At 45.2% G+C, this 12426-nt stretch overlaps 1 protein-coding gene across 3 annotated transcripts in view; it reads left to right on the plus strand.

Moving 5' to 3' along the window:
• The window catches only part of CRIM1 (cysteine rich transmembrane BMP regulator 1), a 232441-nt gene that overhangs the window by 210025 nt on the left and 9990 nt on the right, over window positions 1-12426 (plus strand). For all 3 annotated transcript variants that reach the window (XM_054976633.1, XM_054976641.1, XM_054976648.1), the window contains one exon: window positions 1715-1936. In XM_054976633.1, the coding sequence (XP_054832608.1) occupies window positions 1715-1936 (222 nt within the window). The remainder of the gene's footprint in view (window positions 1-1714; window positions 1937-12426) is intronic.

Here is a 12426-nt window from a genome sequence, read left to right on the forward strand (position 1 = left end):
TGTCCTTCCTTCTCCCAAATTTTCCCCCTATAGACATAGCACAACTTTTTCTTGAAGCTGCATCTGAGTCACCGCTGATGCGTCCTATGTGTATGCAAAAGTCTTATTAGTCCCTAACTACATCTCCTCCCCCTCTTTCCTTTTCTCGGACGCTGATTGGTTGTCTGCCCACCAGTAACCAGGTCCACCCTTTTCAGCTTTCTGAACTCCTTTTCCGCCATTTTTATCATTAAAGCAAGGTAAGATTCGTAATGTCGCTGCTTTGTTTGCTTCTTCCCTTCCAGCTTTAAAAGTGAGGGAAAGTTCATAAGGCTGATGTTCTATTCGCTTCCTCCATCCCGGCTATGCACTCTCTTCTTTTTTTTTAAACCAGGAAACTGTCGTAACATTGCTTCTTCATTCACTGCCTCCCTCCTGGCTTTAAAAGTCCATTTGCTTCCTCCCTCCCAACTGTGCACACACTGGTGTGTTTCAGGGTTCTCCTAGTGCCAAAGAGGAAAAAAACCCAAAGATATGTATGAATAGCCAGGGAGGGAGGAAGCATTTTGCACAACAGTTTGAAAAACAAAGCAGCAGGGAAGCACTCTTCCCTGACTTTAAAAAAAATGAGAAAGTGTGTTTATAGGTGGGAGGGAGTTAGCCAAGCAGTCTTTTAACCCTTTCACAGCTTTTAAAGACAGGAGGGAGATACCGAATGAAGCAGCAATGTTACGACTCTTTCCTGGCTTAAAAAAAATTGAGTGGAACAAACAAGAAAAGTACATGTTTTCCCCCAGAACTCTGCCACCAGTTGCCTCTCCATTGGGCACAGGACTGCCCAATCAGCAAATACAGGGACGAGGAGGGGAGGAATAGGCTCCAACATTGCAATGTAATGATGCATGTGGACACTTTTTAAAAAAAGTGATGTCAGCTCAATCCTCCACAAACAGTGATTTCAAACAGACACATCTCAACTCATCAGCAGAGACCAAATCGCCTCGGGGTCATGCAGTGCAGAATGCCGGGAGCCCAAACCAATTCAGCACTGATTGGTGTGAATATGTAGAACTATCCTAAAGTGTGCTGTGTGGAAAGGGCCCAAGTTAAATGTACTTTAAGCCACATTTTACCTTGCAAATACAGGCATGTAACAGAAGCCCTTCAGCTGCTGTTCTGTGGGAGTGGGGTAGAAAATGGAGAAGGAGGATGCTTCACCCTTTTCTTGCTCACCATTTTTCAGTTACAAATTCATCCAAAATATATATATTCAAGCTGTGTTTTCGTATTCTTATAAGCCCCCCTCCCCATGCCTGGATGAGCAGGTACAGAAGGAAACTGAGGAGGTGGTAGTTCTAGACTTTTTCCTGAAAACAACCAAACATCCTGCTGGCTTTCCCCCCTTTCTCCTCAAGCTTTTGTTGTAAAGCTCACAGCTATTGATATACAGAAAAGTGGTTGAACCCCTTTCAATTCAGGGCCATATGGGATTATTTTCCATGTATGGTTGATAACAGCTAGATGTGTCTTCTCATAGTGCTATTTTACAAATGAACCTGCATTTTCAAAATACAAATTTACAGAATTGAACGAATTGAGAAAACTATGATAGCCAGTTACAAATACCAAAGCCAGAGTCCTGCTACTGGGAGCTGCGTTTTGTATCAAAAAACCCAAGGTTTTCATGATTCACAAATCATGGATTATCCATGAACTTCATAAATTTTATTTCCAGATGAGCCTGCTCAGCCTTCTTCGTCAAGCAACGAGAGCATGCCTAGTTACTGCAAAAATGATGAAGGCGATATTTTCCTGACTGCTGAATCCTGGAAGCCAAATGTTTGTACTAGTTGTGTTTGCATGGATGGTGCTATCAGCTGCTACTCTGAGTCGTGTCCCCCAGTGTCCTGTGACAGACCTGTATTGAGAAAAGGCCAGTGTTGCCCTTATTGTATAGGTAAGTGATTAAAAATGACAAGTGATTGGAGGTCATTGTTCAACCACAAATATTATAGCCTTGAAAATATTTTTCTGTTTGTTTTAGAGAGTTTATATGCTGTCTCTCCAAATTCCCCACAAAAGTATACCTGCATCATCTCCTCTTTTTTCTCCTGTAACAATTAGTTTTAAAAAATGCATGACATGACATTATCACGCTGCATGTTTCCCAGCCACTGCTTGACTTCATTGGCTGCTGCTTAGAAGTACAATGACATCACTTTTTGTGTAATCAAACATTACTAGTAAGGTGGAAGGACAAAATGCAGAGCTGTTGTTTTGAGTGGCAGCCATCATGTCTAATTCTAGCATATCTTGACTTATTTTTAGCTGGATTGGGCTATTTCAGGCTACTTACAATAGCTTCCTGTGTTACTTCCTATCAGAAGATGTTTCTTGTACATGCTAATTTCTGTTATTAATAGGATTAATGTCCTGAAATTAATTTCCTCATTCTAAATATTGATTAGAAGAACCACCTGTAGTGGTTTTTTATTTTATTCAGCTGGGGTTTTTTAACATTTGTTCAACTTTAATTTCCTCTTAAATTAATTTAAATTTTTGCAGCAGAATAACTGATGCACCCTAAATATTTTAGGTATGTAAACAATTGAAAATGAAAAATGCCTTTCTTTGTTCAGGACTGTGTAGTTAAAGCAGTCGATTTTATTCCTCTTCATCTTGCTCCTTGCTACTGCTCATTTTTTTAAACTGAGGCTGCAAGGGGGAGGGAGAGCTTAGAGCCAAGGTGGTGTAGTAATTAGAGTGTTACACTAGGATCTGAGAGTCCCGGATTCAAATCACTAGTCTACCTTGAAGCTTACAGTGTGACCTTGGGCCAAGCACTCTCTCTCAGCCTAATCTATCAGACAGTACTATTGGGAGGATAAAATGAAGACGAATGATGTAAGCTGCTTTGGGTCCCCATTGAGGAGAAAGGTGGGTTCTAAATGAAGTGAATAAATGATGCTAAGCACTTGCTTGGGGCGGGGGAGATAAAAGAAAGATGGGCTGCAGAGTGGGAAGGAGGAAACAGGGAAAGGGGATTGAATATGAGGGCTGCCAGGAGGAGATAAAGTGGAAATGGTGTAAGGAAGGAGATACAGGAGGAAATGAAATGGCCTTCCCATGTCCTTGTGGGTTCCCAGCTTGTCATTTCGAGTCTTATAATCATGATTCATCATCATTCTGTGCATCCCCACATTAGGACTGCGCATGCACAGGCCTTCCTGCAGAGAAACTTCCTACCTTCTTTTGAGCTCTGTTAGGGGCCACTTCTCCCCGGTCACATTGACTAACCATTTTTCCCGCCTAAAACGGGTCCCGTGACCTGGGAGGAGTGACCTTCTCTCCCTCAGTTCTCTCTTAGCTGCCATAAAGAGAGGAACTTTGCTTCAGAGCTCTTTCTTCTTCATTTACTATTGACTGCTTCTAACAGTTTGGGATTTGGAGTGGCTCGGACTTCGTTGTGTATCTTCTGGTTTGGCGTTGGAGTTTGGTTAGTGTGAATTTTTCAGACTTAACGACCTTGAACTGGACTCAGAATTTGTTCTTTGGCCTTTTGATTCGGCTTTGGCACTTTCGGCCTGTTTCTTAACAGTGGAGTGGTGAGTTCAATCTTCAAACAGTGTGCCCAGTGCAGTACCAAAATGACCCTGCCCAATCAACATGACCTGTGTCTTCTGTGCCTTGGTGAAGGACATAAGGTTGGCTCCTGTAACTTTTGCCAACAATTTACTTCGAAGGCCAGAAACGAAAGAGCCCAGCGGCTCAAGGCCACGTTGTGGAATAAGGTGTTTGCCACGACTGATCCAACTAAGAACTTGGGCTCTGCTGGGCTCTCAGCTGTTTCTGGAAAGAAAGCTGACAAGCCCTCTGTCACTCCTGATCACTGTTCTAAGACAGGATCTGTGACTTTGATGAAATCAACTCCGTGGTCGGATCCGATTGTGTCCAAATCTTCGGCTCCACGCTCTTCCCTGTTGGCGCAGCGTGGTTAGAACTGTGGCTGAGCTAAGAATGAGGCTTCCACACATGAGTAGCACTCAGGTGTATGTACAGTTTATTTTACAGTGACTTATTTACAGGTTCTTGTTCCCAGCATCAAAGTGCTTCTCCAAGCACCTGATGGAACAAGGTCAACCCCAGCACAAGACACTGCTGGCTTATATCCCCCAGTAGCACCCCCCAGTGTCCAATCACAGCACATCAGGTGAGGTGACGTAGGTAGTATCTCTGCTCCTTAGTCAGGTGATGTTCTTGCATCATCCAGGACCTGTCAAATAGATCTTTTACATCTACAGTAACATGACATGACAGATGCAAACAGCAAGACACAGACATGATTCTTGACTCACTAGCTCAACACTCCTCCTTGAGACAAGAGGCATGTACACCCAACATTTCTCTACATTTAACCAGCATTTCTTGGCTTTGCCCTTTTGTTAATAGATCTGCTAGATTCTCATCTGATTTGCAATGAGACAAACATACCATTCCTCGGTGAATAGCATCATGTATGTTTTCATAACGAATTACTATGTGTTTACTCTTGGCACGGATGCTTTGATACTGTGCCAGTTGCTCTGCAGCTGAACTATCACATTTGATCTCCACAGGCAACGGACACTGCATATCAAGATCTTCTAACAACTTTATTACCCATTCTAGTTGTAATATACAGTCGTTTAATGAGGCATATTCGGCCTCACATGAGCTGGTCGCGACTAATGTTTGCCTTTGAGATTTCCAGAACACCAGTGCTCCCAGAACTTGGATAAGATAACCAGAGGTAGATCTTCCCTCATCATCTCCCCATGAAGCATCACTAAAAGCCAATACTCCAGCACCTTTAGTAATATCCAGCACAAGCTTATAGTCTGAAGTACCCTTCAGATAGCGCAGCACCCTTTTTGCTGCTTGCCAGTCTCTTTCACAGGGATCTGCACACTGCCTACACAGCCACTGCGCCACATAGCCCAGATCAGGGCAGCTCCAACAGGACAAGTACAGCAGTGACCCAACCAGAGACTGGTATTTAGTTTTGTTTTCCAAAGGAGTGTTTCTTAGCTCCTTAATACATCCAGCAGACATGGGGGTTAGTACTTCTCATGCCTCTGCCATACCATATTGCTTCAGCAGTTGCTTTACTTTATTGCTCTGGCTCAGCTCAAAACACCCTGAGCTGTTTTTGGCAACTTGCATACACAGGTAGTTAGAAATAGGCCCTAAAAACCTGGTTTTAAACACTCTGGTTATAGCTTGCTGGAATTCATCCAATTCCTCAGGTGACCCACAAAGAAAACAGAGGTCATCTACATAACAAAGCAGGTAACACTGTTTACCACCTTCCATATTTTAACGGTCGTAAAATATGTATTTTAATTTTTATGATAAATGTATTGGCTAAGTGCTGTAATAAAGAAATCTGATCTGTTTACCACCATTCACCTTTTTGTACAAACATGGATCAGCCTTTGTCTGCTTAAAACCGAGGCCAGCCAGTGCTTTTGTCAGACACAAATTCCAGCACCGGGCTGCCTGCTTTAACCCATAAATGGACTTATGCAATTTTAACACTAGACCTTGTTGCTTGGATTCAAACCCTGGAATCTGTTCCATGTAGACTTCTTCCTCCAAGTCTGCATGCAGGAAGGCAGTTTCAATGTCAAAATGAAAAACAGACATAACAGGCTGCCCCCAAAGCTTCAGCCCAGTAAGTCACTGGCAAATTGGCATCTGTCAGCATGGCTTTCATGATCGTTTGAATTTTGCCTCCACTGCGTTCCACCACACCATTCTCACTTGGGACCCCCGGGTTAGCAACTCTATGAATAATTCCGTTTTTGTTTAACCATTTAGAGAATTTGTTTGTTTGAAACTCACCACCCATATCGGTTTGAATGGCACACACTTTCTCACCCAGCTGTAACTCAGCTCTTTTGCACCAGTATTTCACTGCTTGGAAAGTTTCCAATTTGTGCATTAGCACATATGCCCAGAGAAAACGACTTTTATCATCACAGATAAGTAAAGCAAAACATTTTCCTGAATGACTCTGAGGATATGGCCCTATCAGATCCATATGGACCAACTCTAAGGGCTTGTTTGACACCCGGCTACTTGACTTAGCCTTAGGATATGCATGACTTTTCACTTGCTTACAGACCTGACAGTCTAAAAAGTGATTACACGGTTTCACACTCTCCCCTGGTAACAGAGCCAATGTTTTTCTCAATGCTTCAAACCCAATGTGACCAAGCCGGTGATGTAAGATATGCACACACCCCTCATGGTCATACCTGTTGGATACAACTTTTGCTCCTGCCTGGACATTCTCAACTGAATATACACTGTTATGCAATTTACCTTGCAGCAGAGGCTTTCCCCCTTTAGAGATTGTACACCCATTCTGGGAAAAAGAAACGCTAAACTCTGCTTTTGTTAGAGCACACACACTTAACAGGTTGCTTTCTAACGAAGGGACACATAGAACGTCTCTGAAGGTATAACCTAGGGAAGAAAAAGTTAGTTGCCCCTGGCAAGTCACCTTGGCACACCTCCCGTCAGCTAGCCTGACGTGAGGCAATGATGACTCTTGGACTTCCTCCAATGTGGATTCTTCTCGGCAGATGGGTTGCGAGGCCCCCGAGTCTAAGCCCCAGGACTCCCCGGCAACAGCAGACACCACAAGCCTTGCTTCACCGCTCCTGGCTTCACTCCTGCTGCTGTTGGATACTGGCTTCCTTCCCTTTTTGCGACGCGGGCACTCTCTGCGAAAATGGGACTCACTCCCACAGATCCAGCACCACCTGGCTGCCAACACGACTGGAGACGACTGTACAGCTTGCCTGTAGTTTGTCTGAAGTCTGCCATGTTCCTCCGGCTGCACATTTCTCTGGCTGCCGGCTCCCTCAGAACACACTGAAGACTTGGCTGCATTCCCAGACTTGGCCGCATGCCCAGACATAGATAACGGCTTGTCTTTCTGCCTTCTCTCTGTGTCTAGCAATTTTGCCACAACATAACTCCAAGTCAAATCACTGTATTTACCATCTCTAGTGTAGTTAGAAGGACTTCCTATTGTGGTGCAAGGCTAGAGAGCAAAATATACACACGGTCTCGTTCAGAGAAAACCTTCCCTTATAGCTCCAGATCCCTGAAGCTCTGCGTCAATGCGGATATGTGGTCTTTCATTGGTTCCCCAGGCTGCTGAACCCTCCGGTACAGGGCTCTTGTCAAGGCTATCAGGACTCCTGCCGAATCTCGCAGGTACACAGCCTTGAGTGCCTTCCAAGCCTCTTGAGCTGTGATTTCGTGTGCAGTGTGGTTTAGCTGGCAGTCGGCTATGCTCAAAACAATTGCTGCCAGTGCTCTCTCATCTCTTGTCTCCTCTGCCGGTGTGGGGTCGTCTGGAGGGTTGTTGACACAGACCCAAAGACCTTCCCTCTTCAAATAATGCTGCATGCGGAGGGACCACACCTGGTAATTTTCACCCGTGAGTTTCTCCACCGGCAGGGCTGCTTGGACTTGAGCCATCTCTGATATCTGGACCGGGCCCGGGAGAATTTCTTCCTTCTCCTCCTCCTTCGCACTGCTTCCCTGCGAGGACAGCTTTCCGGGCACTCCTCCTTACCAACGCAGAACAGTCACTCCTGGACTCCACCGTCCGTAGCCTCCAGGTCCAAGCCACACAGGACTTCACGGCTCACAGTTCCTCGAACCTGCAACACTCACCACGTGGCTCTGGGCCCATAACCCTGTTGGCACAGCGTGGTTAGAACTGTGGCTGAGCTAAGAGTGAGGCTTCCACACACGAGTAGCATTCAGGTGTATGTACAGTTTATTTTACAGTGACTTATTTACAGGCTTGTTCCCAGCGTCAAAGTGCTTCGCCAAGCACCTGATGGAACAAGGTCCACCCCAGCACAAGACACTGCTGGCTTATATCCTCCAGTAGCACCCCCCAGTGACCAATCACAGCACATCAGGTGAGGTGACGTAGGTAGTATCTCTGCTCCTTAGTCAGGTGATGTTCTTGCATCATCCAGGACCTGTCAAATAGATCTTTTACATCTACAGTAACATGACATGACAGATGCAAACAGCAAGACACAGACATGATTCTTGACTCACTAGCTCAACATTCCCCGGATCCGAGACTGTCCTTGGAACTGCCTGCTAAGAAGGCGAAGAAAACAAAACATTCCTTGAAGTCGAGTTGGAGCCGGGAGCATCAAAGTCAATCAAAGGAACAAGGGTCGGAGGACGAGGTCATCTTAATCCCACCCAGATCGCCATCGCCTCATCTGCACTCATCAGGCCTTTCTGTGTCTGAGGGTGAGTTGAAAGACGTGGATCCGAACCATGTGGATCCAGTACCACGAGTGGCCGACTCCAGTCTTTCAACGACGGAGCAGGGGTTTGAGTCGACCTCTTTTACTGAACCAGCCCCATGACAAAGGAACGGTCACCAACTCCGAAACGCTCTGTAACATCCAGAGAGATGTCTCCGACTCCAAGTCACAGGAGTGGATACAGAGCCAAGTATAGATATTCTATGGATCCGAAGTAGAATTTTCAATGCGAACAACACCTGGCGTGTTGTATTCTCCCGCCATATCATTGCCACTGGGCTGGGGGGCCTTCTGGTTTTGATTCATCGGCTTCTTCTGCCTTCACCTGCCCAGCTCCAGCATTCATACGATTCCAAGGAGGAGGACCTTGACCATTGCCCAGAACCATTGGACAACAGATCCGAAGTGTGGCACCATCTGCTGGGTCACCCTATGAAGACCTTCGCTTGTATGTGGAGCAGATAGCTTGAATGGCACAAGCACTGGTTTTGGATGTATCAACCTTGGCTCTGAAGACTTCTGGCAAGTTGTTAGGCAGGTTGTACACTGATGCTCCAGCCTCAGTCGGATTCCCCATTGTTGAAGGCCTGGATGAGGTGATCCTGAAGACATGAGAGAAGCCAGCTGAGTTACCAGCAACTTCCAAGGGAGCAGGGGCCATGTACAAGGTAAAACAGGACACTTGGCCCTCTCTTTTCAAGCACCCGGTACCCTCCTCCTTGGTGGCAGAGGAGTTTCAAAAGCAAAGACAAGGTGCCCATTCTGTCCCAGCTGATAAGGAGGGTAAGAAAATCAACGCCTGTGATAGACGGCAGTACTCATTTTCCGCTCTTAACCTACATATCAGTAACCACCACCTGATAATGGGTGGTTACCAGTTGTACTTGTGGGGAAAGTTTTCGGAGTATGTCACTGGTCTTCCAGAGGACAAGAAGGCGTTGTTTGAGCTGCTCCAAACTGAGGCCATCAGAGTATCCAAACAGCAGATGAATGCTGGTCGCCATGCCATCAAGACATTGGCCAAGGGGATGGCAAGTGCTATTTTGATTTGACGTCATTCGTGATTGAGATCCACTGCATTGCCACCTGAAACCAGGACCAGAGTGGAGGAGATACCCTTTGAGGGCCAAACCTTGTTTGCAGCAGCCATTGACGAGACTCTTTTGCAAAAGAAGAATCGCCAAACTGCAAAGTCTCTAGGCATAGTGCAAGATCAGCGTACTTATAAGCAAAGGTACTTTCTCAGACACCAATATGGGTGCCGGTATTATGACAGGTCTTACAGACAGTATCAGCCACCACAAGACCAATTTCATCGTCCCTTTCAATCATCCCAGCAACCTAGAAAGAGGGTGCAGTCTAAGCAGAAGCCTCTTCACCAATTTACTCAGTGAAACGATAACCAAGCAGCACCCAAGCAATTCTGACATTTTGCAGCCACACCCAACCTAAAACCTTGCTTCACTGAGAGACTTATTACTCTTAGTGGGAGTCTATAACATCTGACTCTTGGGTCTTAGCTATTGTTAAATGTGGCTATGGGCTAGCAACTCCTGATTGCATTGTTTCTTCTATGGCTGTGAATTGTTCTGCAAGAACTTGAGGTTGAGAACTATCACTTCTAGACAAAGGGGCTATTGAGGAGACTCATGATATGGTGAATCTCTGGGGGTTCTTCTCTTTGTTTTCCCTTGTACCCCCAAAAGATGGGGGTTGCAACCCATATTGGATCTCAGGGGTCTTAATTGGTACCTTAAAGTGTCCAAATTTAAAATGGTAACACTTTCTGCTATACTTCCCTTGTTAGACAAGGATGTTTGGTTTGTAGTATTGGATCTGAAGGACGCATACTTCCATGTGGCAATCAGAAAAGATCATAGGAAGTATCTTTGCTTCAAGTACCTTGATAGGGTATTTCAGTATACTGCTTTGCCCTGTGGGCTTTCTGCCGCCCCTAGGGTATTTACCAAATGTATGGCCCCTGTGGTGGCACACCTTAGATCTCAAGGTTGTGCTATTTTTCCATATTTAGATGATTGGCTGGTTACAGCCCCGTCCAAAGAGAAGTTAGTGCTAGATGTGACACTCTTGGTGAACACATGTTCTGAACTTGGATTAGTCATTAACTTTGCCAAGTCTAGGTTGGAACCCTCTAGAACAGTAGCCTACATTGGTGCCATCTTAGATGCTAGGAATGGTAGGGCTACTCTCCCACCTGAAAAGGCAAGGATTGTTAGATCACTGGTATCAATGTTTATGAGGAATGGGCTATTGCCAACAGAGTTACTGTACGTGCCATACACACTGCTGGTACAGACGATGCCAAAGTGGATGTGCTAAGCAGACATCTCAATGCCAATTACAAGTAGTCTCTGAACAACCATTTTTTAGAACCTGTGTTTGCTCAGTTGGGGGTACCAGAGGTAGATCTTTTTGCGTCTGCATCCAACACGAAAGCACTTCTCTTTTGCTCTCTGGCAGGGAGCAACCCCAATTCGATGGGAGATGCTTTCCAGCACACATGGTCAGGCCAGATGTTCTACTTCTTCCCACCATTCCCCCTAGTTGCAAGGGTGTTATGCAAAATTCAACAGGACAACACAGACTGTATTCTAGTAACTCCCTTCTGGCCATGGCAAATCTGGTTGCCAAAGTTACTAGAGCTGTCCAAACAGACATATATTACACTGCCAGTAGTCCTGGACATTCTGGTATGGGGAGACCTGTTTCACCACGATCCAGAGAAACTACATCTGACGGCCTGGTGCATATGTCCCAATCCTTAGGCTGTTTGCAGAAAGTACAGCTTGTGACCTTGAATGCCAGGAGGCTTTCTACTGGAAGGTCTTATACATCAAAATGGACACACTTTCTGTATTGGGCTGGCAACAGGGGTGTCTCTCCATCTTCATGTGTACTATATAATATTCTAGAGTATTTGTGTGCTTTAAAGGCACAAGGTCTAGCCACAACTTCGCTAAAGGCAGATTTCGCTGCTATATCAGCCTGTCACAAGCAGGTTGGATGGGCATACAGTGTTTTCTTACCCAACTTCGAAAAAATTTCTGAGGGGGATGTTTAACCTCCATCCGCCTGTCACACCTCCTGTTCCCCAATGGTCATTGTCGTTGGTGTTCTCACAACTTATGTTGAAGCCCTATGAGTCCTAAGGTACATGTTCTTTAGAGCAGTTTTTTTGGAAGGTGTGTTTCTTAGCCATAACTTTTGCAAGGAGAATGAGTAAACTCGCTGCTCTTAGATCTGATCCTCCTTTCATCAGGATTTATTCGGACAGTGTGTTGCTCAGACCTAGTTTACAATTCCTACCTAAGGTAGTGTCACTGTTTCATGTTTCACAGGATATAACCCTCCCTGTGTTCTTTCCTACTTCTCTTTCTGGAGCAGAGATTGCATTCCTTGGATTGCATTCCTTGGATGTGCATTCCTTGGATTGCATTCCTTGGATGTGAAGAGGGCACTGACCTTTTATTTGGACAGGACAAAGGGTTTTCGAATGGGGACACACCATTTTGTCTGTTTTGATTTTCGAATGGGGACACACCATTTTGTCTGTTTTGGGGGACCCAACAAAGAGAAGTGGGCTTTGGCCCAAACAGTATCATGGAGTGTTGTATCAACAATCTGAAAGGCATACCAGCAAGCAAAGGTGGAATGTCCATTGCGAGTTAGAGCCCACTCCACCAGAGCGCAAGCATCATCAACTGCCCTTATGAGGGGAGTTCCACTAGCCCATATCTGGAAGGCTACAATTTGGTTCTCTTCAGATACTGTTGCTAAACATTATGCAATGGATGTAGATGCTACAGCTGATGCTGCTGTGGCAAGGGCCGTGTTGCACTCTTTCTCTGTGTGATACACAGGTACTTGTTATCCTTTCCTGGTATTACCATCAGGGTCATGAAAGCAATGAGCACAAAGTGGTTGAGTTACTATTGTTGATTTTTATTATATAGTATTTTCAAAACATCTGTATGTATATGTTTGCTTGGTGTTCCAACCTTGTTGCAGATGTTGAGCAACCTAAAAAAAAAGAAGAGGGGTTAAGAATGATGTTGGTCTATTCATTCAAAGT

This window comes from Eublepharis macularius, chromosome 1, assembly GCF_028583425.1.
Source record: "Eublepharis macularius isolate TG4126 chromosome 1, MPM_Emac_v1.0, whole genome shotgun sequence".
NCBI lineage: Eukaryota > Metazoa > Chordata > Lepidosauria > Squamata > Eublepharidae > Eublepharis > Eublepharis macularius.